This window comes from Melospiza melodia, chromosome 1 (genome assembly GCF_035770615.1).
Source record: "Melospiza melodia melodia isolate bMelMel2 chromosome 1, bMelMel2.pri, whole genome shotgun sequence".
Classification (NCBI taxonomy): Eukaryota; Metazoa; Chordata; class Aves; order Passeriformes; family Passerellidae; genus Melospiza; species Melospiza melodia.
This window is the reverse complement of record NC_086194.1, coordinates 151,336,976-151,364,902: the sequence shown is the minus strand read 5'-3', so window position 1 is coordinate 151,364,902 and position 27,927 is coordinate 151,336,976. Positions and strand designations below refer to the sequence as shown.

General features: G+C 37.3%; 1 protein-coding gene across 2 annotated transcripts in view; it reads left to right on the top strand.

Annotated features, from left to right (window-relative positions):
- Nucleotides 1-17,568, top strand: part of MTDH (metadherin) — a 33,623-nt gene extending 16,055 nt beyond the window's left edge. The window contains exons 7-13 of one of the 2 annotated variants that reach the window (XM_063172022.1): nt 1,846-1,932; nt 3,719-3,817; nt 5,882-6,006; nt 6,556-6,675; nt 9,176-9,295; nt 12,967-13,123; nt 14,739-17,568. In XM_063172022.1, the coding sequence (XP_063028092.1) occupies nt 1,846-1,932; nt 3,719-3,817; nt 5,882-6,006; nt 6,556-6,675; nt 9,176-9,295; nt 12,967-13,123; nt 14,739-14,809 (779 nt within the window). In that variant the 3' untranslated portion in view covers nt 14,810-17,568. The remainder of the gene's footprint in view (nt 1-1,845; nt 1,933-3,718; nt 3,818-5,881; nt 6,007-6,555; nt 6,676-9,175; nt 9,296-12,966; nt 13,124-14,738) is intronic. The other variant, XM_063172032.1, reaches the window with a different exon arrangement.
- Nucleotides 17,569-27,927: the final 10,359 nt, after the last annotated feature.

Sequence of the window (27,927 nt, the reverse complement as noted above, 5' to 3'; positions counted from 1 at the left end):
TCTTCTGGAAAGCAGTGTTACTTCAGACTTGTGGAGTCTTAACAAGCAAGAATATAATTCTCTACTTCCCATGAGCTGGTGGGTGTTCAGCTATCTTCAGGAGAGCAGCGCTTCATCACATCTAACAGTGACTTGTGGAGACAAACACCATAACTCCAAATGTCCTTCCTTTTCTCCTTCTTCCCTACTTTCTGTACTGAGCATGGTGCCACATGGTAGGGAATATTCCTTTGGTCACTTGTCCGGGCTGTGTCTCTTTCAACTTCTTGTTGGGAAGACAAGCTCCAGCCACCTTGCTGCCAGCGATACAAGAAGTGGAAAATGCCTTGACTCTGTGTGAGCACTGCTCAGCAACATCCCTGTATTACCATCCCTGTTTTCAGCACAAATTCAAAACACAGCCCTACCCCAGCCATAATCTGCAGAAGTCTAGACCTTCTTTTATTTCTCTGGCAGATTTTGAAATTAAGTTCCTAAGGCTGGATCTGATATACCCTTGGAAGCTTTACCATTGCCAAGTAGAAGTGAAGGGCTTTTTTCATGTTCTGGCTAGATGTATTCTGCTGTGTATTCTAATAAGGCAGTTCATAGTGACCAACTTTTTGTTGGTTTTGTTATTGAGGATACATCATATCTACTAAGCTGATTTGCTTTTGGTAAAATGAATAATTTTGTGGGTGAAGGAGAGCTGTGAAAGGCTTTCATGATGGCTTGACTAATGCTTTCAACACTGTCTCTCACAGTGTTGTTGCATCCAAATTAGGACAGGTGTAAAACTGATCAGGCCCAAGGTAATGGTCAGTAAGTCCTACTCTCTCTGGAGGCTGGACAAGGGGGATGTCACAGGGCTGTGCTTAGAACTGTCCTGTTTATCATCTTTATAAGTGACCTGGAGGAGGCAACCATATCATTCACATCCAGTTTCCAGATTATATCAAACTTCAATGTGGGGGCAGGAATCAGTTGAAACAGTCCAAGTCAGGGATCCCATCCGGAAGGACCTGAACCTGATGGGAGTAACGGGCCAAGGAACCTGAGGAAGTTCAGTGAGGACAAACATCAAGTGCTGAATCTGGTTGGAAGCAACCCTGGCTGGATATTGACTGCCTGGATTGCAGCTTTGTGGATAAGGGGTCTTGGTGGGCCCCAAGGTGGATGTGAGCCAGCTGTAGATCCTAGTAGCAAAGGACACAAACAGTATGCTGGGATGCATTAACACAGGAGTCAGTAAATTGGGGGTTAGTGGCTGTGTACTTTTTGGACAACATCTGGAATACCTGTCTGGTTTTTAGCCCCTTCTTCCCCAATTAAGTAAATGTAATTCTAAATAAAAGCCACTGGTAGTTTTTACTGGCTATTTCTGCTTATTTTCTGCCTTGCATATGTAACAGTCTAGTATGTCTTCATTTTTAAGCAGTATCTCCTATTCATCAAAAATTGTTCTGAATTTTTTTCCCTTCTTAACATATATATATAATATACTCCAAGCTGTGCTCCATTTACATGTACTTTTCAAAATTTACTGATTGCAGTAATGGGAGGAATAATAGTATGGGGCTCAAAAACCAATTGACTTCTCTTTTGTGAGAAGCTTATATATAGAAAAAGCTGTAAAGGGAAGATGGTCTTGGAAAGCTTGACAATTGTTTCAAGCTGTGTGTTCATCAAGTCACAACTCTATCAGCACTAACTAATGTCCTCAGTTATGTGAAATGTCATCATGGCGATCATGGCTGGACTAGCCAGTGTTTTTCTGATCCAATTCTTAATTAAATAGCTACATTTTCAACATTGCTAGCAGTGTGTGATGCTCTTTTTATTTTTTTTTATTCCCTTTCCCCACAGCTGCTTGGAATGTGGATGCAAGGATTAATACCTCTGAACAGAATTCTACTTCTTTCTCCTCATTTGGATTAACTCCTGGAGTTTCTGGTATGTGTGCCTTTCAAAAGATTTTTCCACTCTCTTCCACTCCCACTAGGTGGAATAGAGTTTGCCAAGTGATACAAATATGCATTTTCTGTTTTTTCTTTGAAAATTGTACTGCAAAGGGGTTGAAGACACTTAATAAGCTATTTTCTTATGCTAAAATTATGCAGTAATATAACTGTATTAAATTGATAATCAAAAGCTAGATCAATCACAGAATATTAGTAAGAAGGTTGGAACTAGAGGGGGTTGGAATGGGGTGATCTTTGTATGTTCAAATGATTTTATGATTCTGTGATTTCTTATTTAGCTGCCTTGGTTGTGTGTTAAGTCTAAATAATGGGCATAAGAGGTTTCTCAGCCTTGCAATATCTCAAGTTAGAGATCTGAAGATTTTTTGGGAAAGCCCATATACCCCAGTCCTGTGAGGGAGTTTGTTATTTGATGATTGAGTTCTTCCCCATCAAGGAACTGAATCATTACTTTGAAAATATGTTCCATAGGCAGGATTTGAAGTCTTGAGTCTTTCTCTGTGTGATGAATGGAAATGCTGAAGCTCTGGGGTTTTCTTTTTTGAAGGGCTGTGTGCTATAGAGTACAAACCTGTCTTCATAATAAATCTTGTGTGTTAAACAACTAACATAAGTCCTACAATGATTTATTATGCAATAAAGGGATCATATGTCAGGTTTTTTGCTCTTGCTTGCTTACACCATGAGCTTGGCATGGCAGTTTCCTTTTCGGAGATAGCTGGCCAAGTGCTTATGCACTTAGGCTACATTTGCTTCTATTGCAGTGTCCAGGCTTTTAACTGTTGAACTTAGGCTCAGTATCCAGCATCTTAATTGTACAGAGAGTTTTAATTAAAAAAAAAATCCCAAGCAGCCACCTGGAACCAAGTTCAGTTTCTAAGCTAAAACTTATGACAGTTTATTAAATAAACTAGGATACTAGGATGACACACTGAGCTAAGATTCAGCTGCAATACCACCATTTCAACTTCAAGAGAAATAGTTTTCTTTGGTGCACCTTGGCCAACAATGTTGTAATGCAAAGTGACCACAAAAGAAATGAGAACATGTCCATATTTCTGTCACCTGAGGTATCTTTTGCAGAGGTGTATGTAAAATAGAGACCCACATTCTATTCAAACTGAATTTCAGAAGTTTCATCATACAGTAAAATATTAATTTATTTAATTCTTACAAATAGTTTTTGTTGTTTTACTTCTTTGTGAAATTTTGTTTGTTTGTTTTTCTGAAAGTAGTTACATTAGATATGTGACACCTTCTGTTATCATGACTGGTATTGGCCTTACTGTTGCTTGTCCTGCTGCTTTTATGTTCTTTAAACCTTTGCTTTAAATGAGAAGTGGATTCTTAGTAATGTATAATTTGTTTGATCTGCAATGTAATTAATGAGGTTTCTTTCTAGTGATATTTTAAGCTTTTAACTGTAAGAGATCTTATTGATACAGGGTAACAGTTTTATTTCGCATAAAATTTCTTGGTGTTTTTCAGATTGAGGAGATTGCTTTTACTCACTCTTCTTATCTTTTTTGAGTTCTTCTCATGGCTTTATTTTGTCTTCCTTCTTCAGCTTCCTTGTTTTCTGAATATACCTTATGCACAAGACCCTACTAGTTCTCCTGTCTTCTGCAGTCCTTAAAATCTGACATTTTTCTTTGAGCCTTTTGTCTTCCTTTCCTACTTTGATTGGACTTCCTCCTCCAAGAAAACTTCAGGAAGCTTGCTAACTTACAAGTACAATTTTATTTATTCCCTTTCAGGTTCCAACAGTGAATCAGTTTCTCAGGCTGGTACTTCTGATTTTCAGTGGGATTTAAGTCATGCTCAACCCCCTGTTGATGACGAATGGTCTGGGTTAAGTATGTTCCTCTAAAATGTTCATTAAAAAAGTGTTAATTACTGTTAAAGTGTAGTTATTTATATTAGCTACTCAGATTAGACAGTGGTGGGTATCTGAGGAAAAACCTGAAATACTTGAATTCTGTAAGCTAATAGACAGTTTGAAGGAATTAAAAATAAGTATTTTAATAAATTCTGATAGAAAATGGTAAATTTTTAGGAAAAATACTTGGATATTCAAACTCAGAAGTGAGAGAGCTCATGCATTTAAAGGTAGAAAAATCTTTGTAATGAAAGACTCTTGCTGCAAGTGATGAGAGAAATTTTCTGCAAGTCTGCAAAATATGTTTTTAGTAGATAGAATTTGAGTCAGTTTGTTTTTACATGTTTGTACCTTACTGGAAAGTTAAGGCAACATCAGACTCTTTTATTTAATCTTACTTGCTTTCTCATTTAGCAAACATTAGGAAGTTCTTACATATATAGGAAGTGTATACAGGACAGAAATAACTGAAATTACTTGGGAGTTGTAGAAGAGTGGTTGTTTACTCCCCACTTTCTCCTCCCTGTTTATGAAAAAGCATAGTGCATCTCATTAGGAGTTGACCTGAAGAATTGTTCCAGAAGTTGACAGAAGCAGCCTTGCATGTTACCTTCTCCCTAAGAACAACTTAGTGCAGTTAAATAACTGGAAGAGTGGAATAGATTGATGCAGTCCTTGACTCCACCACTGTTGGCATGATTGCTCTGTTACCAGATAATTTTGAAACTTACCTTTTGTGCTTTACCTAGTTTAAGGATAAGGAAAGCACCTTTCAGTTAATCCTTTGAAAGTAATCAGTTTTATGTTTTATCAAAAGCATAATTGATTCACATATCTGAGCATAGAATGTTTATGGCTCAAGCTTCTATTAATAAAATTTTGTCATAGTTGTCAACTAAGAGTACACTAGCAGAAGGGGGCAAATGCAAGTTTAGGCCAAAGTGATACACAGATACACCCTGCTGCTTTATCAGGATAAGCAAACTAACTGTACATACAAATACTACTAGTTTTTATTACTACTAAGAATGGATTTTTTTTTTCTTAAGCGGCTACTGAGAGGGCAGTAGGTAAACTGAAAAGTATTGAGTAATATTTTTCAAATCAGTAAATTTTAGCATCTGAAGTAGGTGTCATTAAGATAATATTTTTATTAGGAAAGTTTCTAACTATTCTAAATGTTCTAACTAATCTTAAGATCTCAATGTGTTTTTGGCTTCATAATGTTTGCCAAAAAAATTAATTGGATTTATTACTGCTTTTTATTTTGACTTTATTTTCATTGTTTAAATTGAATGCCATAGTTGGCAGACCAAATCTGGCTGTTCTTCAGTTTTGTATAGACTGAGGGGAAGAAATATTTGTGATGTTAATATAAATGTGAAATGAAAATGCAGTCTTTCACAATGTGTTCTGTTTTACAATCGGCTTGCTGCAACTTTCTACTAAACAGACAGTCTAAGGCTTAGTTCTTCCTTTCTGATATTTTTAGTTTTTATGCAACTGACCCTTTAATCCTATCATTCCATTATAAATGAATAATAACAAAATAGAGTATGGACTTAAGAGTCTTAGGAAAAAAAAGACTATTAAAAATGGCAAAGTTACAAGATTACTTGAATCAGTAAGATTTAGTTTCAGATCTATCACTTGTAAAGGAATCTTACTAAGGCAAGATTGATCAGTGTTACAGTTCATCCTAATTTTTTCACTAACTAGAAAGAAAATGCAGAGAACAGCTTAAGATAGATAACAATTCTTAAATTTGTTCCTCTTCAAATAGTTTAGAAAAATGTCTTGAAGCAACTGCGTCTAGCTAGCTGCTGCTGTGATTAGGCTCTGTAAAATCACTGTCATACTCATTACTTTAAAAAGTCCTCCACTTATCAATAAAGTCTTTACCATTTTTTCAGAAAGACAGGGAATTACTATTTATATCTTGATATCAAGAAGTAGATGTATGTGTAGGGGGTTTTTAAACTGGAAATGAGCACCTGTAGGGTAAGGCAATATTCCTGAAAAAACCTTTTCATCTTTGTAGATGGACTTTCTTCAGCTGATCCAAGCTCTGATTGGAATGCGCCAGCAGAAGAGTGGGGAAACTGGGTAGATGAAGAAAAAGTTGCTTCTGTTCCTCAGCGTGAAGAGAGATCTGATACTCAGAAGGTAAAAGGTGGTATTTTCTCCTTAGCTCCAGGACTTTGGCCTTACCACTGCCATTTCTTAAAGTAACTAAAAGAGTAATGCTAAAGGTAATCTCTCATCACAGTTACACTGATAAGAGTAGCACAACTGTGTTTGCTCTGTACACAGAGGAAAACACTGAATGTTATTGAGAAGAGAAAAATCAGCTCCAATTTGAACCTTTCTGTCTTGCCATAACTACAAGGACTACATTATCAGTATAGAGTGGGAGGGTTTAGATCTGTGTTTATGAATATTTCTTGACAATATTTAATTCTCAGCATGAAAAACAGCATTTCCATGCCACTATTTCCTGGTGGTCTGCTGCCTTTTCCATTCCCGGCTCCTCTACCTGTATTACCAGATAGCATGTAAGAATGTGGTTTTTCTAGAATGAACTAAATAGATAACACTGTGCTCATTTCCACTTGTATATCTATATTCCTTTTAGCTATTGATTTATGCTTAGTCTATACAAGGTATATTTCATTGTCATTTTAAATGCTAAATACCTTCTCTTCCCATATGAAGATTACAGATAATGATAGAGAAAAAGCAGAGCCAATTCTTCAGAGTTCTGCAAGTGGCAAATCCAAGAAAAAGAAGAAGAAAAAGAAGAAGCAGGGTGAAGATGCTAACTCTCCTGCACAGGTAAAATCTTAATGATTTAAAAGGCAATTGCAAGGAATTAATTCACAAAATTGCCTTATCGGCATCTTGAACAAAAATTATTTTTAGGAAATTAATTTCTTTATGGGATTGGATTGTCTGCAATTGTTTCTCAAGAGTTAAAGTAATTCTTATTTTACTAGTATTTCCTTAATTTGTTGTATTCACAAGTTGAACGTGGGATAATTTGTAGTTTTGCTGAATTTATGAAAAGCACTAAGTGCATGGGAAGTATTTATCCTGAATTACTTATTTTCTGTCAAATCTGGATTCTGTACTGTAGGGATGTTTCCAGGTAGAGTTGTCTTCTGCATGGGAAGCCTTTTCCTCATATCCTTTGAAAGACATCTGCTTTGGTGAATATAGCTAGTTAGGAGAATAAAAGAAATTGAAGTTTTCTCTTAAGCTGTCTTCCAGTACAATTGTGTGAGAATATAATGGTTTTCTGAAGTACTGTTTTAATTTGATTTATGAGAAATGGTAAGTGCCAATGTTTCAAGCTCAGTTGGTGGAACTACTCTGTTAGTCAGATTTCAGTGAGGGAAAGAATATTTTCAAACTGAGGATGGTTGGAGTTTCCTGTGTTTCTTAAATAGCTTTTGAAGAATTGCATTGAAACAGATTTGTAAAGCTAGGAAAAGCAGATTGCACTTCACATGGCAATTGAATCATGTTTGAATAGATGGAGCAAGTACTTTCCTAGAGGGAGAAAGCTTTTAATAGCTAATGATCAGAATGCATCCTGCTTGTGTTTATTGTGACAGCCATTCATAGTTTACATTCTTTACAGTTACAGAATGACCAATGTTCAGTGGAATCTGACTAGATTAGACAGAATTAGAGAGGGAAAGCAAATCTTCAGTCATACTTGCTTTGGATTAGCTTTTATGGTTATCACATAGTCAGTTTATTAAAGTTGTAAAACATTAAATTCCTGTTACAAGGAAATTTTATTTTCAAGTTGTCTGTATGGAGGTGGAGCTTGTGTTGATTTCCCTTGTTTCTTTTGAGGCAAATTCAGTCTGGGAGCACTAGGGCTGCAGCTTTTTTTTTAATTGAAATTTGTTCTGGACTCTGCTATGACTCTATAAGTCAAGATTAATAAGTTGTGGTTAACAAGTGTTTGTGAGTGTCCTACATGAAACTTAAGGTCGGTGAGGGCATTCTGAATTTCTTCCCATTGCTTGTGAGCTGTCTTTTAAATTATATGTGTCGAGTCCTACTTTCTATATTAACATAATCAGATTTGTTATTCTACTCATTGTTCTCCAACCGGTCCAATTTTGTTACTTTTTCTTTCAGTCCATCAGTCTATGAAGTCATCATTTTACAGATAAGAACTTATCTGTATTAAATTTTTATGTAGAATTGGGAGTTTTGCTTGATAGGAGCAGACTGAACTGCTCACAGAAGCTACCCTTGTTATAACAGTTTAGTAATTTAACTTGCCAGCCCTATTTCAAACTCATTTAAAATTTGTGTACTTATCCTCTAAAAATGGAACACGTTCATTTAAACATCTTCATCTCTCTCATTGATTATACTTTAATGTTCACACTCACTTCTTGACTTGAGTGTTTGTTAAGGCAGTAGAAGCCAGCTGAAGAGCTTGGAGTAAGCCAATATGTGTTCCTTACTGTCAGGAGTCAGACTTAGGCTGTGGCTGCATTTTCATAAGGAAATAAGTGAAGGAACAGTGTTTGCAGTTTAAACTCAGAGACCTCTTCACAACCACAGGATTCTTCTAGTGCCACTAACGAGTGTAACTACTCTAATTCCACATTAAAAATGAAAACTTTCCACTTTAGATTGTTTGAGGAGTAAAGGTTGAGGCTCTTGGGTACTTTGGATATATTTCCAACTTCTGTACTGAGGGTTACTTTACAAGCATTATGGTAAACTAAACTGGGTTGCAAAAATATTAAAGCATAGTGAGGATAGAAAACTATACAGCTTGCATTTAAAACTTGTAACAAAGCATAGAACCAAGAGCAGTCAAGTGTCATTGTAATACTTCTGCTAAGTGTGTAGAGTAAATTCATTTTAAAGCATAGTGAGGATAGAAAACTATACAGCTTGCATTTAAAACTTGTAACAAAGCATAGAACCAAGAGCAGTCAAGTGTCATTGTAATACTTCTGCTAAGTGTGTAGAGTAAATTCATTTTAATTTCACATTCTTGTAATTTAACAGGAGCGTGAAGTGTGGTTCATTCTGAGACTGGGATTTTTGTTAGTATGCATGAAGCATTCTGCTTTCTGGGCTTTATTGGATTCTATGAGTATTTCTTTATTATGTTCTATACATTTTGAGTGTTAGCATAGGCTAGTGTGAGCCCATTACTTCAATTATTCTTTTTGATGGATTTTCTGAGTTATAGAAGCTGATTATGGCAACAAAACTCATTGACAGGGGAGAAGAGTCAGAACTTGACTACAAACACAGGCTCTTCTTTTTTCCCCTCCCACTCCCCTTTTTGTAGGATGCTGAAGAACTGGATAGAGAAGCTGGAGAGCAATTTCAGGCGGATACCTCAAAAGTTCAAGCACAGCAGGAAAGAGCTTTTTCTTTGAAGACCATAAGTACTAGTGAACCAGCTAAGGTAGGGATGCAAAATTTGATTTATGTTACAATTTGATTTGGAAGTGCTCAAGTCATTTGACAAATTCATTTGTGTAGATAAGGTCACAGTTGAATTTTAGGGAGAGGTCAGCTATGAGTTTTAAAAAGTATGTCTACTCTGTAAAGCAGTATCTTCCCAATCAGTAGTGACTTTCTTTACTGGCAAGTTACTTTCTTGTTTGAATATTCAAGCAATGGTTAAAAACTTGGAAATGTAGAAACCTAAGAACTAAGAGATCTGAGCACAAGACTAGTGGCATATTCTACTGTTATGTTGCAACAGAATGAAGTGTTACTAACTTAATATATTCTGATTTAAATGCAATCTAAAATTGATTTTTGATAGCTCTACTGAGCTTAATGACTGCGTAAGAAAAGGTTTTATTTGAACCAATTCACAAACTGTTTGCTTCAGCTCACAGTTAAAACATATTCTAGACAATACAAATTCTCTTTCATCTTTCTCCAAACAGCAGCTTTCTTAGGTACTGCCACCCAATAAAGCATCTCATTCTAGGAAGGTGTAAAATATTTAATATTTCTAGTGGCTTTGATTTTTGTTTTTAATTTCTATAAAGAGTGAACGACACTAGTGACACAGCAGTTTGGTACCAGAGAGTATATATCAGAATACTGAGATTTAATTTTTAATTGCTAAGCATTAGTTTCATAAAAATGAGTTCTTAAGAGTCAAATGAAAACATCAGAATGAAAACTTTTACAAGGGACTGCAAGTCACCAAATAAAAAGCACATTCAGACATACTTAAGGCTTATCAAAGTAGAGCTTTACTACAGTTATTTAGTACAACTGCTTAGTTTAGATCAGTTCAGCCTTTAGTCAAGGTTGGCAACAGCTGCCTATTCTGTCCTGACTAGTGTATTGTTTGGTGTTGGGGATGGTTTCTTTTGAAGCTGTATTTGAAAAGGCATCTGCCTGTGTATGCAAACTCCTGGAAGTGTGAGGTTTTGTTTTATTTTAGAGGCTTAATTGAAAATGTGTAGACAGAAAACTTGGATTGTGACATCAAGGTGGCATAATAGTGCATCCAGGAAGACTGTAGATTCTGTTGTTCAGAAATCTAAATTGATTTGGAAAATATCTGCAGTTATTTTTTTTTCTCACAAGCTGTCAGCACTGCCAAAATACAAGCGCAGTTTCGGTAGATTTTGCTAAGTGCTTTACAGTTTAAAATCACACCCAGCTTCCTAGGTGACTTGATGGCATCAGCATCTCATGTAGACCTACACTACACCCTTTTTGAGGGGCTTGAGAGCTTCTGTTACTCTTGAACCTTAAATTCAATCTGTTGATGTATGTGTCTGTGCATAGCTGTGTAAGCGGTAACTGTGAAACAAGACATGTTCTGTATTAAGCTTAGTGTGGGGGGCAAAGGACAAACAAAATTATTACTAATATTCTCTGAAACTAGAGTTGATAAGGGGAAACTTGTGAATTGTTGTCTCTGACAGTGCAGATGGTCTGTCAGTCTTTATCAAGTCTCCTTGATAAAGGAGATTGGCTATCAGATTTGGCTTCGTTGTAATTTCACACATGTGAAGATGCCTTCCAATACTGTTTGACTTGGCTGTTGTAAAACGTTGTAGAAACTGTCTGTGAGTGATGTGTGGAACGGATTACTTAAGTTTCCAAGGTAAGGTAGTTTAGCCTTAAGCAATGCTCCAAAACATGAGAATGAAATATAGGGTACAAACCAGTTGTTATTCAGTGTATCCACATAAACATCAGAAACAGCTGAATGTTAAACCTTGTGTTTCACATCACACTATCTGGGGATGGTATTTCCCCAATGCTGTATATAGGGCTGCATTGAAACCTTTTGCATTTTATCAGCAGGCACAAGTTTTAAATGAAGAGAGATACTTGGAAAAAGTAGTAACAGTTTGACAAGTCACTACTTCATTATTGAATCATAGAATTATGCACATAACTATTTATATTATCCAATAGGCTTTATTTGTTGTTTCAGGCCTCCTTTCTGAATTAGCAGAGAGCATATCTTGCATTTTTTAATGTCTTCATCACCACTACTCACTTTCCTGTATTCAAAACATGGACAGAACTATTTGGAAAAATTTCCAGAGAGTGCTCTATGTATTTGTATCATTACATTTGCAGTAATACTTCATGCTGTAACACTCAAGCTGCAACATGTTTCTTAGTCAACCTGAGGCAGCTGAGCTATTAAAATCCTAATTGAGTTGATTTACCTGCTGGTCAAGTGTGACTGTCCTAACAAAACTGTCATGCCAAACCTGAATTGATTACCTTGCTCTAGAAGCTTTATATCCTCCTTTTGTTTTAGAAATCACAGTTTGTTAAGTTCATTTATTTATGTAACTGATGATTGCTAGCTATTAGACAACATCAGAATTGGCTACGCTTGGAATTCCTGTAGGCTGGGAGTTCATTTTATCAGCATGGTCGATCTATAAAAAGATTTGAGATTACTAATTTTTCAGTAGATTGAGAGAAATGCTGCAATTATAGATATTAAAAAACTTGTTTCAGTTGATCTGTAAGAGCACAGCAAACTATTCATACAAGGTCAGAGAACTGCTATCCTTTAAATTAATGTATTGGATTTTTTTCAACTAAAGCTGTTTAATTTCTTGCTTAGTATGATACGATTAAAAATAAATTTATATTTTATTGCTCTTGAATGTTCTGACTGAATTTTTGAGATGGTTACATTATAGTGATGGAAGCAGTAAAAACGGTGACTATGGTGTAGGATCTGTACGTCTGCATCCAGGGATGTAGACTTCAGTATTTTGTTTTCATAGTTCCAGGTCTCAGCTGTTGTGACACAACTACAGCTATGGTTTCTTAATAACACCTTAATTTTTGGGGTTTGTTGCTTGGTAAGATGCTGTGTTCTAATACATTCTTTTTTGAAGCTTTCTGTCATTGGTGACTTGGTGTGAGATCTTATATTCTTTTTATATTTTGACTTTCCTGTTGGAATGTCAAAATGGCTTTTTTTCTGTTTTGCTATAATTTTAATTGCAATAAGTACCACACACTAGGGTGTTACATTTTGTCTCCATAGTGGAAACCTTCAGCATCAACTAGATAATTGAAAAATAACACAAGTACCTTTTACTTGGCAGTTATTTCTGCAGTAAGTTCTACTGAAATACTTGCTGACTGCTTTTGCCAATATTTGTTATTCTGTAAGCATATACAAAGTGTTTTGAGCAGTTTATAGGAATGACTGGAGGTGTGATTTGTTTTGGATTTGAGTTATCTTTGGTACTATTTAACTTGCCTGCTTACCTTGCAACCAGATGCCTATCTGTCACTGTTTCACATCTCTGTTGAATATTCTAGAATCCTTTTAGGGTCTTGGTGATTTATAGATTGGTCTCCCTTTCTTTACATGTGCTGTCTTTTAAGAATTAGTATTGTTTATCTTTGTTTGTATGCGATTAAAAATGTTGGCACTAGATGGCAGTCATAGTATTGCAGCCTCAATTGAAAATTTTTCAGGATTTTAATATTGGCTTAATTTTTCAATGCCATCTTCTCAGCAGCTGCTAAGTATACTGCCAGAATAACACCATTTAAGAGTGTTTGCTTTTGCATTACTTAAACTTTTGAAAACTTTTATTTATGTTTCTCAAATAGTCTGAGGAGGCTCCTTCGCTTGCTGTTTCTACTGAGCCATCTGTAATTGTATCAGAGGGCAATTCTGACAAGATCGCTTCCCAAGTGCCACAGATGCTGCAAGAGACAGATGTTTCTAGTCCCAATATTAAGCAAAACAGTGTGCCTCCTCCACAGAGTAAGTATCTCTCAGTGCAGTTTATTTGTCTGAAGTTAGAATGTGATTTTTCCCCTAGAGTGTAGTCAGAATGTTTTGCTCTGGGGTTTGAGTTTTAAGTGCCATATCAGATCATTGTGTCTTATTTATACATCTTGCCATATTTTTTACTTCCTTAAAGTTAACAGCACCTTGATATTTTTGTTTTCATGGTGATTAAAAATTGGCTTCATATGCTTGGATGACTGAAAATGTCTGTTGGGCTTGTCCTGTCCTTAACAGACATTTGGATTTGGATTTGGACTCATTACCATTGGGACTGGAGCTCCCTGCTGTGACTAAGGAATTCTGCCAACATTGTTTCAAAGGGCTGCTTGTAACTCTTCAGTGAAGAACAGATGGTTACTAACATTGCAGTTGACAGAATATTTAGCTACCAGAAATTTGGGAAAAAATACAAATAATTCCATTTTCAGCCTACTGAGGTCTTTTGATTTCTCAATTTAGCTCATTAGCATCTTTTTCCATATGCTTCCATGTAATCATAGAGGGAAGCAGTTGGTTATTTGGGAGTAGAAAGGTATTGGGTGGAGTTTTTTTTTTTTTTTGTAGTCTAGCAGCGCATAAATCTGGCTAAATTGCTGCAGGTATATTGTTTTTTGAAAATATGCTGTGCCCAGGAATGTCAAATGTACCCTCTGTTGTACTTGACAAAAGTGTTTGTACTCAAAAGCGTTTGAAGTACTTACACAGTAAAACAGGAAATTTAGAAGGGAAGTGAGGATGTGAAAGGTATTGCTTGGAAAAAAAAAAGATGTTTTGATTCAGATTCTTTAAGAAAATTAATAAATACTGACAATCCATAATAAGTTGCTGGCTAAGTGTTGAAGTACAAAATGAGATTTTAATGACTTCAGAAGAAACATGATGACTTTATAGTTACAAAATCTCATTCTGCTGCGTTAATTGGCTTCTTGGCTTTGAACACATGAAACAATGGAATATTTCAAGTCAATGTATCAACTTAGAACTTTTCTGGTTCTAAAATATGAAATCTTTTGTGATTGATTCATGTCTCAGCAATTGAAAGAACATCTCTTAGGTTCAGTATGTACAATACTTAATGTTTTTTACTACTTTTGGCAGCCAGCATGTTTTAAGGCAGTCTGTTTTATTAAGAACATAGTGCTTCTTTATTGGATTATGGATTCCATGTAACCACATCTTTACATAGTTCAATACTTTTAAAAACTACTCAGATATAGTGGTTAAGAGCAGTGTAATCTGGTAAGAGTGAGCATTTAATGTCACTTGTGTACCTGTATGTTATTTCTAGGCCAGAAAATAACAATGACTCTACTGTAAGTAATATATTTGCAAAATGAATGGCCTTTCACATTTATCACTCTTAAGTATTTGTGGGATTAAAAAGTAGGATGAAATTGGCATGTGTTATGTTAGATGCATGCCAATTTTATCCTACCTTTTAATCAGAATAAAACTTCTAGTTGATTATTCTGGATCACTTCCTAATAATACAGTGTGTATTATCCAGGATTTTAAAAGCCAATTCTGTGTAAATGGTCTTAGTCCTAACACTGTAATTGTTTGGGGTTTTTTTTGGTTTTTTTTTTAGCAAAGTCTGAAGAAAGCTGGGAATCTCCCAAACAAGTTAAAAAGAAGAAAAAAGCAAGAAGGGAAACGTGAACTTCTAAGATGGACATTTGTTGCTGAATATTATCATGAAGATTATGCTGTTTATGCAATAATTTGTGAACATGTACAGAATTTTATAAAAATTTCAAACAATTTTTAAAAACAGAACTGCTGTGAACACAAAAACATCTTTAAAAAGGAATCAAATGAAAGTAACTATGATATAGCAAACAGAACATGCTACATTTGAAAGACATTCTGAAGAGTTTGTTTTCCCAACTTTTGGAGAGAGATCTTAATTTAAAAAAAACTGGTTTTACAACACAGTGCCCTGTTTACAACAGATTATACTCTCATCTACAGCTGCGGATAAAAGATTAATTTCAAGGAAGGGTTTTCTGTAAAAATAATCGTCTACAATAATGGGTGTTTCTTGCCTCTCTTATGAGTGATGCATTAGAAGCACAGAATGTCAACCATTTGAATTTGTTTTATGCCTAAATCAAAGTGCTTTGATTCAATACATAATCTGCCATATCTTTACAGTAAGTTGGTTAGCAAGTCTGCTAGCTATCACAGGAATCTCAAGTGCAAATCATTAACCATTCATACAGTCAGACCTTCATGGTTTATTATATGAAGTTAACACAATAAAACTGCTTTGGGTTAAAAGTTTGAGAATGTGATTTGAAACTTGAGTATGGTTCATGAAGTTATTTTTTATAATGCCTATTACCTTACTTGAATTATTGAAGATAACAGTATATTTTTAAGAATGCAGTAATGTGCATAAAATTGGTTATCTTTTTCATTCCCTACAGTTCTTGGTTGATTCAGGATCCCATCTAAAATCTATTCTCTCAACTTCTAAACTCATGAAATGAACTGAAATCAAACTTTTCCTTCTCCTAACACTTGTTGACTTACCACACCCAATTCTGTTGTCTATATTACTAAAACTCTGAAGAAATCAAAGTGAATTTTTCACTCACAAATGATTTGGATTTAAAAGATCTGTTGGAGAACTGGAGTAGCTTCAGACAGCTTTAATTGACATTGTCAAAAACAGTTATCAGGAACACATTTTTTTACTGCCTTAACCTGTAGTATGTAGAATGTGTCTAGACTTCTGGACAGGAGTTAGTGTTTTTATATTAAAAAAAATTATGCAAGTAAAGCAGTTGTAAAATAAAGACCATTTCCCGCTTGAAACTGTTAATTAAAATGGCATTGAAGATGTGTTGTCATTTTCAGGCACTGTAATGAGGTGGTATTGAAGTGGAGATGTGTTTGTGTCTGTAAGGTACATGCTCAGCCATGTACACTGTAAATAGCCTTCACAAAATTCGGTTTGCTAAGGATGGTATTTAACATCACCTGGTAAGTTCAGTTGAAGAGTCAGGATTCTTTTCAAATTATTGACTTCTGGTTTTGTGGCACAAATAGCATTGTTAACAGCTGTAACATGTGGTACTGATCAACAATCTTGTGCTCTTACTGTACTCAACTGCAGTTTGACAGTATTGCAAGGCAAGAGCAGATAATGCAGCAAGCTGGGTTTACTTGTACTGAAAATGCACCTGCTAATGGAGAGCTTTCCTAATAAATGGATACTAACTTGCACAGGTATTAACTCCTGTATGTCAGGAACATGACACTCTAAATTGATCTGTTAAAATAAATTGAGCAAATTGATGGTATTGATTTATTTACTGGGAGGGAAAAATGTTTATGAGTGATATTTGTCATTATTCATGTGAAATAAATTTAGAACTGAAGTACAGCTTTTCAAGGAGTGTCTTAAGGTAAACATGAAAAATAGGATATTATGGAATCATGCAGAGTCCTTTGCATGTAAATAATATTATAATTTTACTTGACTTCATAGTAAAGGTTAAAAAATACCCTTTGAATTTGGGTTTTTAATGTATGTCTGAAATCTGTTTCCAATCTGTATGTTATGCTACGAGACTCTTACAGAAAATACAAAGATTTTATGTCATGAAAGAGACTGCCCCCAAGGACTTTCATTGCAAAAACTCTTTTTTTTCCTCTTGAAAATAAAATCTGTGATATTTCTGGATTAGTCAAATAGCTTGTCATCCTGGAAAAAGAAACAAACTAGCTATAATGTAGGAACCCTGCTAACTAACTGCTGCTGCTAAGCAGGGTCATATAAATGCATAGCCTTCCTTTCAAAATGTTGTGACCTATTTAGCAGCACCTCTTACTGTTTTCTTAATATGCAGTTTCAATGTCTTAGAAAGCGAAACTTGCTTTATTTGACATTCATTGGAGAGGTAGTAACTCTATATCATATTGTCTATAAATAGAAACTTGGTTATCTATGTACTGTCATGTTTCTATGATTCAAGCAGTGGTTAGTCTTAATGATACACTGAATCCAGACTTTGGTACTTGGATAGAGCAAAAAGCCACCATTTTAAAGAAACTTAATTTTTTTTCCTTTGTTTTTTTTCTGTTGTTGAATGCATGGAATGATTTCATAAATGCAATATGTTGTTTTTTTCTAAATACTCTGGAATTATTTGTATGTGTAATTTAAACTTGTGATGATGTGTAATTGGATAGCCATGGCATATTTTTATTTCCTTTGTGGGGAGGGGAAGGTGTACAGAATTCATATGTGCTTGTTACAAAGGTAACTGCATTGGTTTGGAGGGGGGTGAAAACTGTATTTCTGATACCCTTTTAGAAGTCTAAAGAAAAAAGTGCAAGTGAAAAGCACTACTTTAATATTTACTAAGAAAGAATGTACATATTAAAAGCATTTCAAAAATTTATAGAAATATTGCTAGTACTGTTGTGTTGTAACTGAATTGTATCTCATTTGAAACTGCCCTATTAATAGTTCCTAGCCATGGGATTATCCTGTGAATAAGGCTTTTGGAAAATGCAGACATCAGAGTACATGGTTTAAGCAGACTTTCATCTGTTACTTGTTGTGCCTTTAACTCAACTAGGTTGCCAATCAAGATTTCAGTTGTTAAAAATTGCAGGCCCCTCACAGACACTTGTGCCTGTGCTGTGAGTCTCCTCCTGATGACCCCTGAGTAAAAATGAGAAGTTCTGATTTTTCAGGCCAGTACTAAAAGATTTCTTCATTGTTCTCTGTCTCTGAGACAGCAGGAGAAAGCCTGATAATTTTAATTGCTTCTTAAAATACTTTTCTAAAAATATTTTACTGTTAAAATTCTGAGTGAATTACTTCATTAAAGAACAAGGAGTATCAGCCAAATGAATTTGGGGAAGAAGGAGCAGGAAGGGCTGTGTGACTGATAAGTCTTAACTTGAAAGTAATGTGGCAACAGAATGGATTTTGCTCACTGCAGGACTAACAGAACTGCTGTTAGTTGGGATGGATGTTGGGAGCAAGGTGGGATGATTTCTGTTTCTTCATTGGTGGGGGGTGGAAATTATTGTTGATTGTGTTCTGTATCATGTTATTAATGATTCATGGGTTGTCCTGTTGAAACTTAATTGCATTACAAAAATTGTCTGATTTCCATAGTGGGTCCTTCATTGAGGAACTCTTGAACTTCTGCTCTTTTCATTTCTGGCTATTTGTACCAAGCTGAAGATTTCTGGTTCACTGAAAATTGTTTTTTTTAACTGAAACTGTGATGTCTTTAATAGAGGTGTATTCTGAAAAGTGCATTTAAAACTCTTAACATGAAACTCATGTTTTCAGGAATTCATACAATACTCTTTAAAAAAACAGACTTAGGAACATCTGCAACTATAAAACATATTTGCTGTCTTATTTGTAGCATTAAGTGATCCCTTAACTTGGCTTAGTATTTTTAATTCAGTCCATGGCAGAGGGTAAGCTGTGGATCACTCAGAACCAGATTGCTACAATGGGCTCAAAACTGACTAGGTATGTTTCTTCACAGATAGCAAGTCCTGTACTAACAGTATTTCCACTTAGCTCTTCAATAGACTCTGACTTCAAGTGATTCCTTATTTCAAATACCTGGTGAAGTATAAATCAAATATGTTGTTACTGAGGTGGGTTTTTTCAGAGGCTTGTTCTGACAAGGGCTGTCACAGTTTTTCAAATTTCCTTGGCCAGCCTTACCTATATAGCTAACAAATAAAGTCATGCCTGGAGCTATGTCTGCAAACAAAGCTCCAGATGGGAGAGAATTCCTCTCTCATGTGATTCTGTAACTTGGACTTGCTCAGACAGCTGGGCTTTAATGTGTCTTTTGAAGAGGCTTGGCTGGGCTTTAATGTGTCTTTTGAAGAGGCTTGGGACCTGGGAGAGCAGCGCCTTCCTGAGCTGTGGCCAGTTAGCCAAAAGAGTAGGAGCTGTATCAACTGCTGTCCCTCTGCTGCTGAGGGGCTGTGCATATGTGTAAGGACAGGTGCAAGCTTTGCTTCTGCTCTCAAAAGTCTTCAAAGGCACTGCAGAAGATCAATAATCTTGCATTTTCACCTGTTCACAGAGGCAGCCAGTGAATGTGGAAAATACCTGCAGCCATGTCTGAAATCACTGTGGTGTTAATTTTTTTCTGAAAGGGACAGATTCCAGGAAAAGCTTCCCTGGAGAGTAAAGAAGCTAATGATTGCTGGGACTTTCTTAAGAATGCTCATTTTTTCTGAAAGCACAAAAACAGTTCATCCCCTTTAAAGATAAGTGATGTAGGAGGAGCAAGAACACCTTTGGCTTAAATGCGAGGTTCTGAGTCTACTCAAAAGCAAAGCATACCAGAGATGGAAATATGGATCCATACCTATTGAGAACTATGTGGACATTGCCAAGGTGTGCAAAGATGGAGTTAGAAAAGAAAAAGCTCAACTCCAATTGAATTTGGCCAAGATGTCAAAAAATACAAGAATGGGTTCTTTGGGTATAAAAACATCAAGCAGAAACAGAAGGCAACTACTGTCCCACTGATAAACAGGACAGGAGAATTAGTCACTGGTAATGCTGAAAAGGCTGAGGCTCTCAACAGTTTCTTCACCTCTGTCTGCACCAGCACTGCTGGCCCCTGGCCCTGGGGTCAAATCCAGGCTGCACAAACACAGAGCCAGCAGTGGGGCTGAGCTATTACAGGAGCTGGCATTGCAAGGCTGCTCTCCATCATCTTGGGATGATGTAGACTTGGGGGTATGGCAGAAGACTGAAAAGAGCTAATGTACCCCCATCCACAAGAAAGCCTTAAAGGAGGATCCAGGGAATTTTAGGCCCATCAGTCTTGCTTCAGTCCCTGGGAAAATTATGGAACAAAACCTTCTGGTAGCTATCATAAGTCAGTTGAGGCACAGGATCACCGACATAGATTGACGAAGAACAAATTGAGCTTGACAAACCTGGTCACTCTCTGTGACAAAGCAAGCTGCTTGGTTGGTGTGGGCTGGGTGGACATTGCCTCCTGGATTTCTCCAAGGCTTTAGAATGGTTTCCCACAGCCTCCCTCTGGAAAAGCAGATGGGCTGTGGTGTGGATGGATGCTCCACGTGGTGGGGGGAACTGGCTGAGAGGCAGCACCCAGCAGGTGCTGGTCACTGGCTCCTCCTCAAATGGGCAGCGTGGCATGAGTGGGGTCCCCTGGGATTGGTGTCAGGCCCAGCTCTGCTTAATATCCTCAGAAAGTGATTGGGAAGATGGGATCAAGTGCACCACGATGAAGTTTCCCAGCAACACCAAACTGAGTGGGAAAGTGGATGCTTTGGAAGAGAGAGCCACCCTGCAGGAAGATTTGGATAGGCTGGAGAGTTGCTAACAAGAATCTGATGAAGTCCAGCAAGGGCAATCATCAGGTCTTGCACCTGGGAAAACATAACCCAGGTGTGCAGCACCACAGGGCTGGCATCCACCCAGCTGGGGAGCATCTCTGGAAAGGGATCTGGGGATCCAGGTGGACAGTCAGATCAGCATGGGCAAACAGTGCTGTGCTGGCACAGAGAGCCAACGGGGTGCTGGGCTGCATCCACAAGGGCATCACCAGCAGAGATCCAGAAGTCATTGTCCCACTCTGCTCAGAGCTCATCAGGCCACACTGGAATGCTGTACTCAGTTTTGGTCCCTGCTGTGCAGAAAAGATGTGGACAGGCTGGAGAGGGTTCAGAGAAGAGCCACAAACTGGGAAGCCTGTGACAGGGGAAAAGGCTGAGAGAACTGAGTTTGTTCAGCCTTGAGAAAAGAGGACTTAGGGGAGACCTTATCACCATGTTCCACTATTTAAAGAAAAAATAGAGACTCCCTTTATAAAAGAAGCCACATGGAAAAGACCAGGGATAATGGGTACAAGTTATTCCTGAGGAGGTTCCAATTGGACACATGGGGAAATTTTTTCACAAAGAGAACAATCAGCCTTTGGAATAATCTCCCCAGGGAAGTTGTGGATTTCCCCAACATTGAAGACTTTTGAGATCCAGATGAATAGATTGCTGGGCCATCTTGTCTCAACTGTGCTTTTGCCTACAAAGATTGGATCAGATGATCCTTGTACTGTACTTTAAAACAAACAAAAAACCAACAATAAAAGCCAATGCCACCACCAAAAGCCATAAAGCTCAATAAAGATACTTTATTGTTTGAATGCAGTAAAATTATGAACAGAAAACAGACTACAATAAAATTCTTCATCACTGCTACCTGTCTTTCCATAAGTGGTTTGGGTTTTTTCCTGCGGTATACATAAAATGCATCTCAAGAATTGTATTTCTATCAATAAAATTCTGCTGTTACCAGGGTGATTTTCTCCAGAAGTTTGAGACTTTGTCAGGTCCATGTGTTCTTCAAAGACTCTACTGCTTTAGGTTGCTGCAGTGTTAAACAGTATTCTTTTCATAACCACCACCATATGGCTTCTGAATCATGGAAGAATGTAATCCATCAGTGATAGTGTGAGGGGGAATAAAGCCTATAAATTCAGTAACAAAAAAGCCTGTAGTCTTGGCCCAACTGAGTTTTGTCAGGGGCAGTTTAGGACAGGGCAGCTGCCTCAGGTGCCTGTTTCAAGTCATCTGTTGCAAGCAACCCTGCTGTGCCAGCATCATGTTTCATTTGACTTTTGAAGTATGTTGTTCCAGTTTTGTGCCTTAGTTACACTGCCTTTTAGCCTGGCTGCAAAGTTGGAGTTTTTCAATTGCTTTGAAACTTTTTCAGGTTAAACTCTTTCTCCTGAACTCTTGCCTGCATGGTCTGAGTAGCCACTTCAAGAAAAACCAAATCTGAGACTGCATGGTGGCTCTTGCAGAGCAGTGGCCAGCACCCAGCAGCAGCAATGCCAGCTCAGCCTAACCCTGCCCTGCCCTCGGCCTCGCCTCCAGCAGGGGCAAAGGCAGCTGTTAAATCAGGGGAGGGCTGTGATGATACTTGAGAGTTATTCTTGCTCCAGAATTATTCTGGCTCTCTGGTGTTTCTGCTGTAAGTCAAGTCTGTGGCCTATGTAGAGTGGGGTTAATATTGGTGTTGCATTAAGTATAAGACTCACACAATTGTATTTCACAGTTGAGGTCCACCTTGAGGCATGATGGTCTGTCATCTTCATGCCTGGCTGGTTATTTAAAAACACTTTAAAATCTTCATCAGCAGATACTTTCAATATTTTCTTCATTTTTGTTGGAATTCTTTTCTGCATTTTCCAAGGATGGAGTTGCAAACAGCAGTCTGCTCTTAACAAATGTGTTTATTTAATTAAAAAAAAAGGAAAACCTATCTTTTTAATAAACAAAAATAACGTTACTTGGACTTCACCTGTGTATTGAACACTTCTGAACAGCAGTACTAGTAGTAAGAAGTACTTAAGTGCTTTTCTGGAGTGGGATCAGCACTTGATAGAATTGAGCTGGCAAATCAATACTGCGCTATTTTATATTCATATACTACAGACATGCAGTTCAAAGTCATCCAACTCATGCAGCAGCCTGCTGTTAACCATGGAAATCCTTCATGATGTTTTAGGAGCATGTCTTTTTCTGTGAGACCTTAGCAGGCATGCAGAATAGAAAATTTAGTGACTGTTTTTGTAATTATTAGAACACTTCAACTTGTACTGCCTTGAATACAAAAAATATTTTATAGAGATGCATAATTGAAGGGTTCCAAAGCCTCACACATGACTGAGAGAGGCAGGTTTTACATACCCAAAGATTGCCATATGTTTTGGATTTCTGCAATCACATCATGTGAATGCTAAACTATGGTCAAACTTAGTCAGAAGTCATATGTCACATTAGAAAATAACTTTTTTATCTATTTCACTTTGAGGCAGAACATCTTGTGCAGAGCAAGATCACTATGGGAAAGCAGGACTGCAAGTGCTTCACTTCACATTAAGAATTCTATCTCTAAAAGTCTTGAATTTGCACTAGTATGCCACTGGAATTTGTGCTGCCAAAGAGCATTGTGCTGGAACACATTTTCTTATGTGAACATTTAATGTAATGTTAACATCTCTTGAGAGCACCACGCTGTTATCTTTCACACAGTGTTTCACTTCTGCTTTGTGTTGCTGCTGTATGGAGGACAGGACATGATACTGTTGAAGTCTTTAAACTCTTTACAGCCAAATATTCCTAATATTTCTTGAGCAGTCTACCTCAAAAAAGGTAATTTAACTGAAGTTTAACTGAACAAAGAAGTCCTAATTGGTTTTTTTTTTTTGCTTTTTTTTTTCTTATGTCAAATCAGCAGCTCAGCCCTGCTCCAAATGAAGTGAGCTATCAAGAGGGTGTTCTGTCAGGGCTTTAAGGATGCCTCCATCAGCATCAGCATCAGCATGGTAAAACTCACAGTGAGGAGTCTTTTGTCTTACAAATACAAAACTGCCCCACGTGGCAGTTAAGTGGTTTAAAGGCTCATATACATTAAACATCAAAAGAAAAGGGGAAATACGTACAGATTTGCATTTTCAAACTATGTTTGAGTTTGGAGAATGTCATGTTAGTGATCAGTGATTTTTACATTAAAAATGAAAAGAAAGTTCTCTCCAAAGTGGCAAATGTGTGTTGTTCTGGTCTGCAGAGATGGGCTTTCTGAAAGCTAAGACTAAACCTCTGGTATTCCAAAGGTTTATTCATAGATGTTTGACACTAAATGAGTTGCAGTGCAGATGGTGAGTTACATTTGTGTCTTACTGCAATTACACTTCCCCTGTGCCTTGACTAGTCCATTACTGAATACCACTGTGAGCTGGGACAGCTCTGCAATGTTGGCTCAGTCAGGATTTCCCAAAGTTGCCTAAGGCTATAATCAAACATGTTCAGACATGTGCATGCCTATAAAATGCTTTACAGTCCCAGTATAGTAATATACATTGATAACCTATTATATTGGGACACAGCAGAAAGCTGTGTGATTGTGAGATGTGCTTTTGAAACAATGTTTATACTGCACCTGGAGGTCAACTGGCAAGTAATGCTATTTCACTGGAATTGTATTGGCATTTATTATGTGATTTGCTAAGCAAAAGATGAAAAATTAGAGATATGATTTAAACTATCACTGTTACTTCTGGCATTAGGTATCTTAGGAGGACGTTTAGGAGACTGTGATGAAGAGAAGTCAACAGTATCTTTGGTTTTTATAATTAGGAGAATGTTAGCAGCCTTGATCTTTCTTTTCTTTAGAAGAAACATTACAAAATACACAGTATTAGCTTCAGTCTCATCCCACACACACATATACATGGTACTGGTGGCTCCGTCTTATGTAGCTTTAAATCTAGATTTCCTAGTTGCATTTCCTAATACATACAAATGATTTATAAATTGGAACAAACTTAATCCAATTAAACTTTCTGCACCATCAGCATTGTTCAGAAGTGTTTCCCTTGCTCTTGAAGCAGTAATATCATCAGTGCTGTATCTCTGCACTTCATGAAGGACATATCCTCAACCTGTAATTACTTATAGTGCATATAAAATGTTACATTGCATGTACAGTACTTGCAGTCTGCCTCTGCAGAAAAAGGCACATATTGCCTAACTGGGTTTGTATTGCTATTGTGTGCTCAGCAAATCAGTCATCAAGGGGATTCAGGACAGACAGCTGGAGGGGACAAACCCAGCTGATATTTTCACAGCACAAAGCCACCAGCTCCTATGGCATGCTCTGCAGGCTTGGCTGGAAAGCAATTGATCTCCATTGGTGACTCCCTAATAAGCAGTGGATGGGTAAACAAGCAGAGGATGTGGCACTATGAGGAAGTTAAGTGCTTTTTTTAGCATAGAAAACAATACACGTGAGACTGAAAGTTTCTGTAAGGTTCTGTAGCAAACCTCTGCCTGCAGTGAGCACTGCTGAGAAGAACTGGATGGCATTCCCTGGAGTTTGTTTGAGACTACAGCAGACTTGGAAGAGAGCAGGAAAAGTGGGATAACTCCATAGATATTCAGAGTAATGATGTTGATGCTTTTCAGTTGCTTTAAAGTTGGTGGTAGCTCAAAGCTCCAGGTTTGGGCACATTTGGCTTAATATTCAGAAGACTAAAGTGCATCCGGAGCAAAGTCTAAGCAGGTCCCCAGGTGAAGTGGTGAGTTACTGCATGAAGCCTGACTGGCATCTAAAAATCTGAAACTGAGAAGTGCTTCCTGTGTAAGTTACAGGCAGTAATAAATCTCAGTTATGGAAGATGTGTTGTTTCAATTCTTCTTGACTGTACTTAAAATCAGTATTGGTTCTCACTAGAATGTAAGGACATGATTTATCACTAGACTGAGATTGCTGATAGAAGACAAAATGATCATGAGTTCTACTAGATATAACAAAAAAAAAAAATTCAAACAGGTTGGTAAACAAAACATGTTTGATGGGAATGTCTACATCTTTTTATATTAAAACAGAAAAAAGGTGGTCTTTTAAAAGAAGGGGAAAATCCATAATGGCATAATGAAGAAGGGAATTAAATCTGGAAACATTCCCAGTGTTGAACCATACTCAAATGAATCTATAAATTAAACATTAACTAATCTAACTAATGGAACTAAAAGGAAGTAAATGCTGTTTGATGTATATTAGCTTTTCTTAGAAGGCTTGCCTCTCCTATCAATCAAAGACCTGTGACCTCTCTGCAAACTCAACACAGTATTAAAAACTGTCACAGATTTCCTTTGCTCAAGCAATCTGGCAAGCAGTGAGGGTACTGGCAACACAACAACCAATTTATCCAACCGCCCTGTCTCATCCTTGCATGCTGTACTTTATGTTCTATAACTGGCTACAGATTATGGATAAAATGTCCCAGTCTGTTTAATGCTGTGTCCAGCATAAGCATTCAGGCCAAAAGACCAAAAAGCTCCAAGCATGACCTTCCACTGGTTTGGTGTAGTAAAAGGTCAAGTGTAAATCAGGGGATGTTTTAATCCAAGTAGTGGAGAGGAATGGGGGTACAATCCCAATCCTGTGTGCATTGAATAAATGAATACTGTTATGCCTGATACCTGCAGTTTTAAAAGCTTGTACAAAACTGTCTAGATCCCCACACTGGTGAGGGAAGCAATAAACATAAAGAACTGAAAACAGTGTCTGATAAGCAGAAAGTTAATTTATCAAAAAAATTGGAGAAGAGTTTGTGTAGAGTAGAAATTATTCGGATATGAAGTGGTAAAGGGCTCATTAGCCTGGTGGAGAAGAGTTGATGAGTTTTAGTTGGATACAGGACACCTGCACCTTCCAATTTTGTTGATAACAGTTGCAAACAGTGGTGATGTCTGCACTTCTCAGTATCTTCAGGTATGCTGAGCCAGCAGGGGAAAACCAGGAGAACTGAAAAATTACAGAAATTTACAGACTTCAAGGGCAAAAGGAGAGAGTTCTGTTTTGTTAAGGTACTGGCAGAGCCAGGCTATAAGTCCAGTGTAAATATCTTCTCCAAGGAAAACGTGAGCCTCTGGCAGCCCTGTGCAAAAGGGATTGAGAAAGAGCAGCACTGCAGGGGAGAGGAGAGCAGGGGTGGACACAAAAGAGCCCCATGCCTTGGTATGCAGGCATTCCCTGTGGAGAGATCCCTGAGGAGACTGCAGCCCAGGGAAAGCAAACTGTATCTGAGGGAACATGTTACCAAATTGCAAATCTGCTGCCAAGCAAATAATTAGATAACTGCCCAGCTTATTTTTGAGGTTTCTTGCAAATGCAGCACAGATGATTTCATCTCATCCAAAATGTTACAATTAATCTGTGAGGCTGGCATGAATGAGAAGGCCAGAAGAAAAAAGAGCTGAATCTCAGTGTACTCTAGACTCATTTCTTGTGAGTCCTATATTTTCAGAACAAAATTGAGAGGCTTTCAAGTAAGAAAAGCAGGGAAAGAAGCATGCAGTAAAGCAAGCTTTTCCTTGGAGAATATTTCAGCTCTTGGCAGGGCAATATATCAAAATGTTTTAATAACATATTTCTTAAAACCACCACCTTCAAGTAGAATTATGAAGCTGTGGCACAAGGAAGCTGGAGTTACAAGTACACTTTACCATCAGGAAGGAAAACGGGCACGTATATAAATTTCTTAAGATATTAGAATCACTATCTTCTATAAGACAAATCATGAGAAAATATCCCAGTAGTGAGCTAAAAAGTTCCAGGCATTTCTCTCAACAAATTTTAATGATTTAAACTGAAATTTTAAAAGAAAGAAGAAATTTAAAAAAAACCAACCCAAACACCAACCATTTGTTGTGCATTGTTTGGTGCTGAAACACAAGAATTTTGCTTTGCAAGCACATCAAGCTGTGTCATTGCAATGGCTTTCTTACAGGCTCTGTGCTCTGAGTTGTATCATGCTGGAGAAAAATACTCTTCTCTGATCCTTTTTAGGCAAACCAGGGGAATTAATGACCTCTTGAACCCAATCTGGATCGTAGCAGCAGCCCTATCTGATTGCATGTTGGGCAGTCTTTGTGGCAGAGGGGTAGTGTCAGACTTTTACTGGAGGCTTACTTCTTTTAGAAAGTACAGGTATTTTCTAAACTTCATTACATTAAGTATTCCTACAGCTCTGAATACTTGAATCACTTGCAGCCATCCTGAAACACAGGTTCTGAAGCAGGCTGAACAAAAGGACTCTTACAATAGCTCTTTACTACTACAAGAGTCTCTTCCTCAAAGTCCTCACCTCCGTGTGCCTGAGGACAATACCCAGACCTTGGTTTCTGGGCAATGTTTAACCCTTTTCTTATCTTAATTTGCCAAATACAAA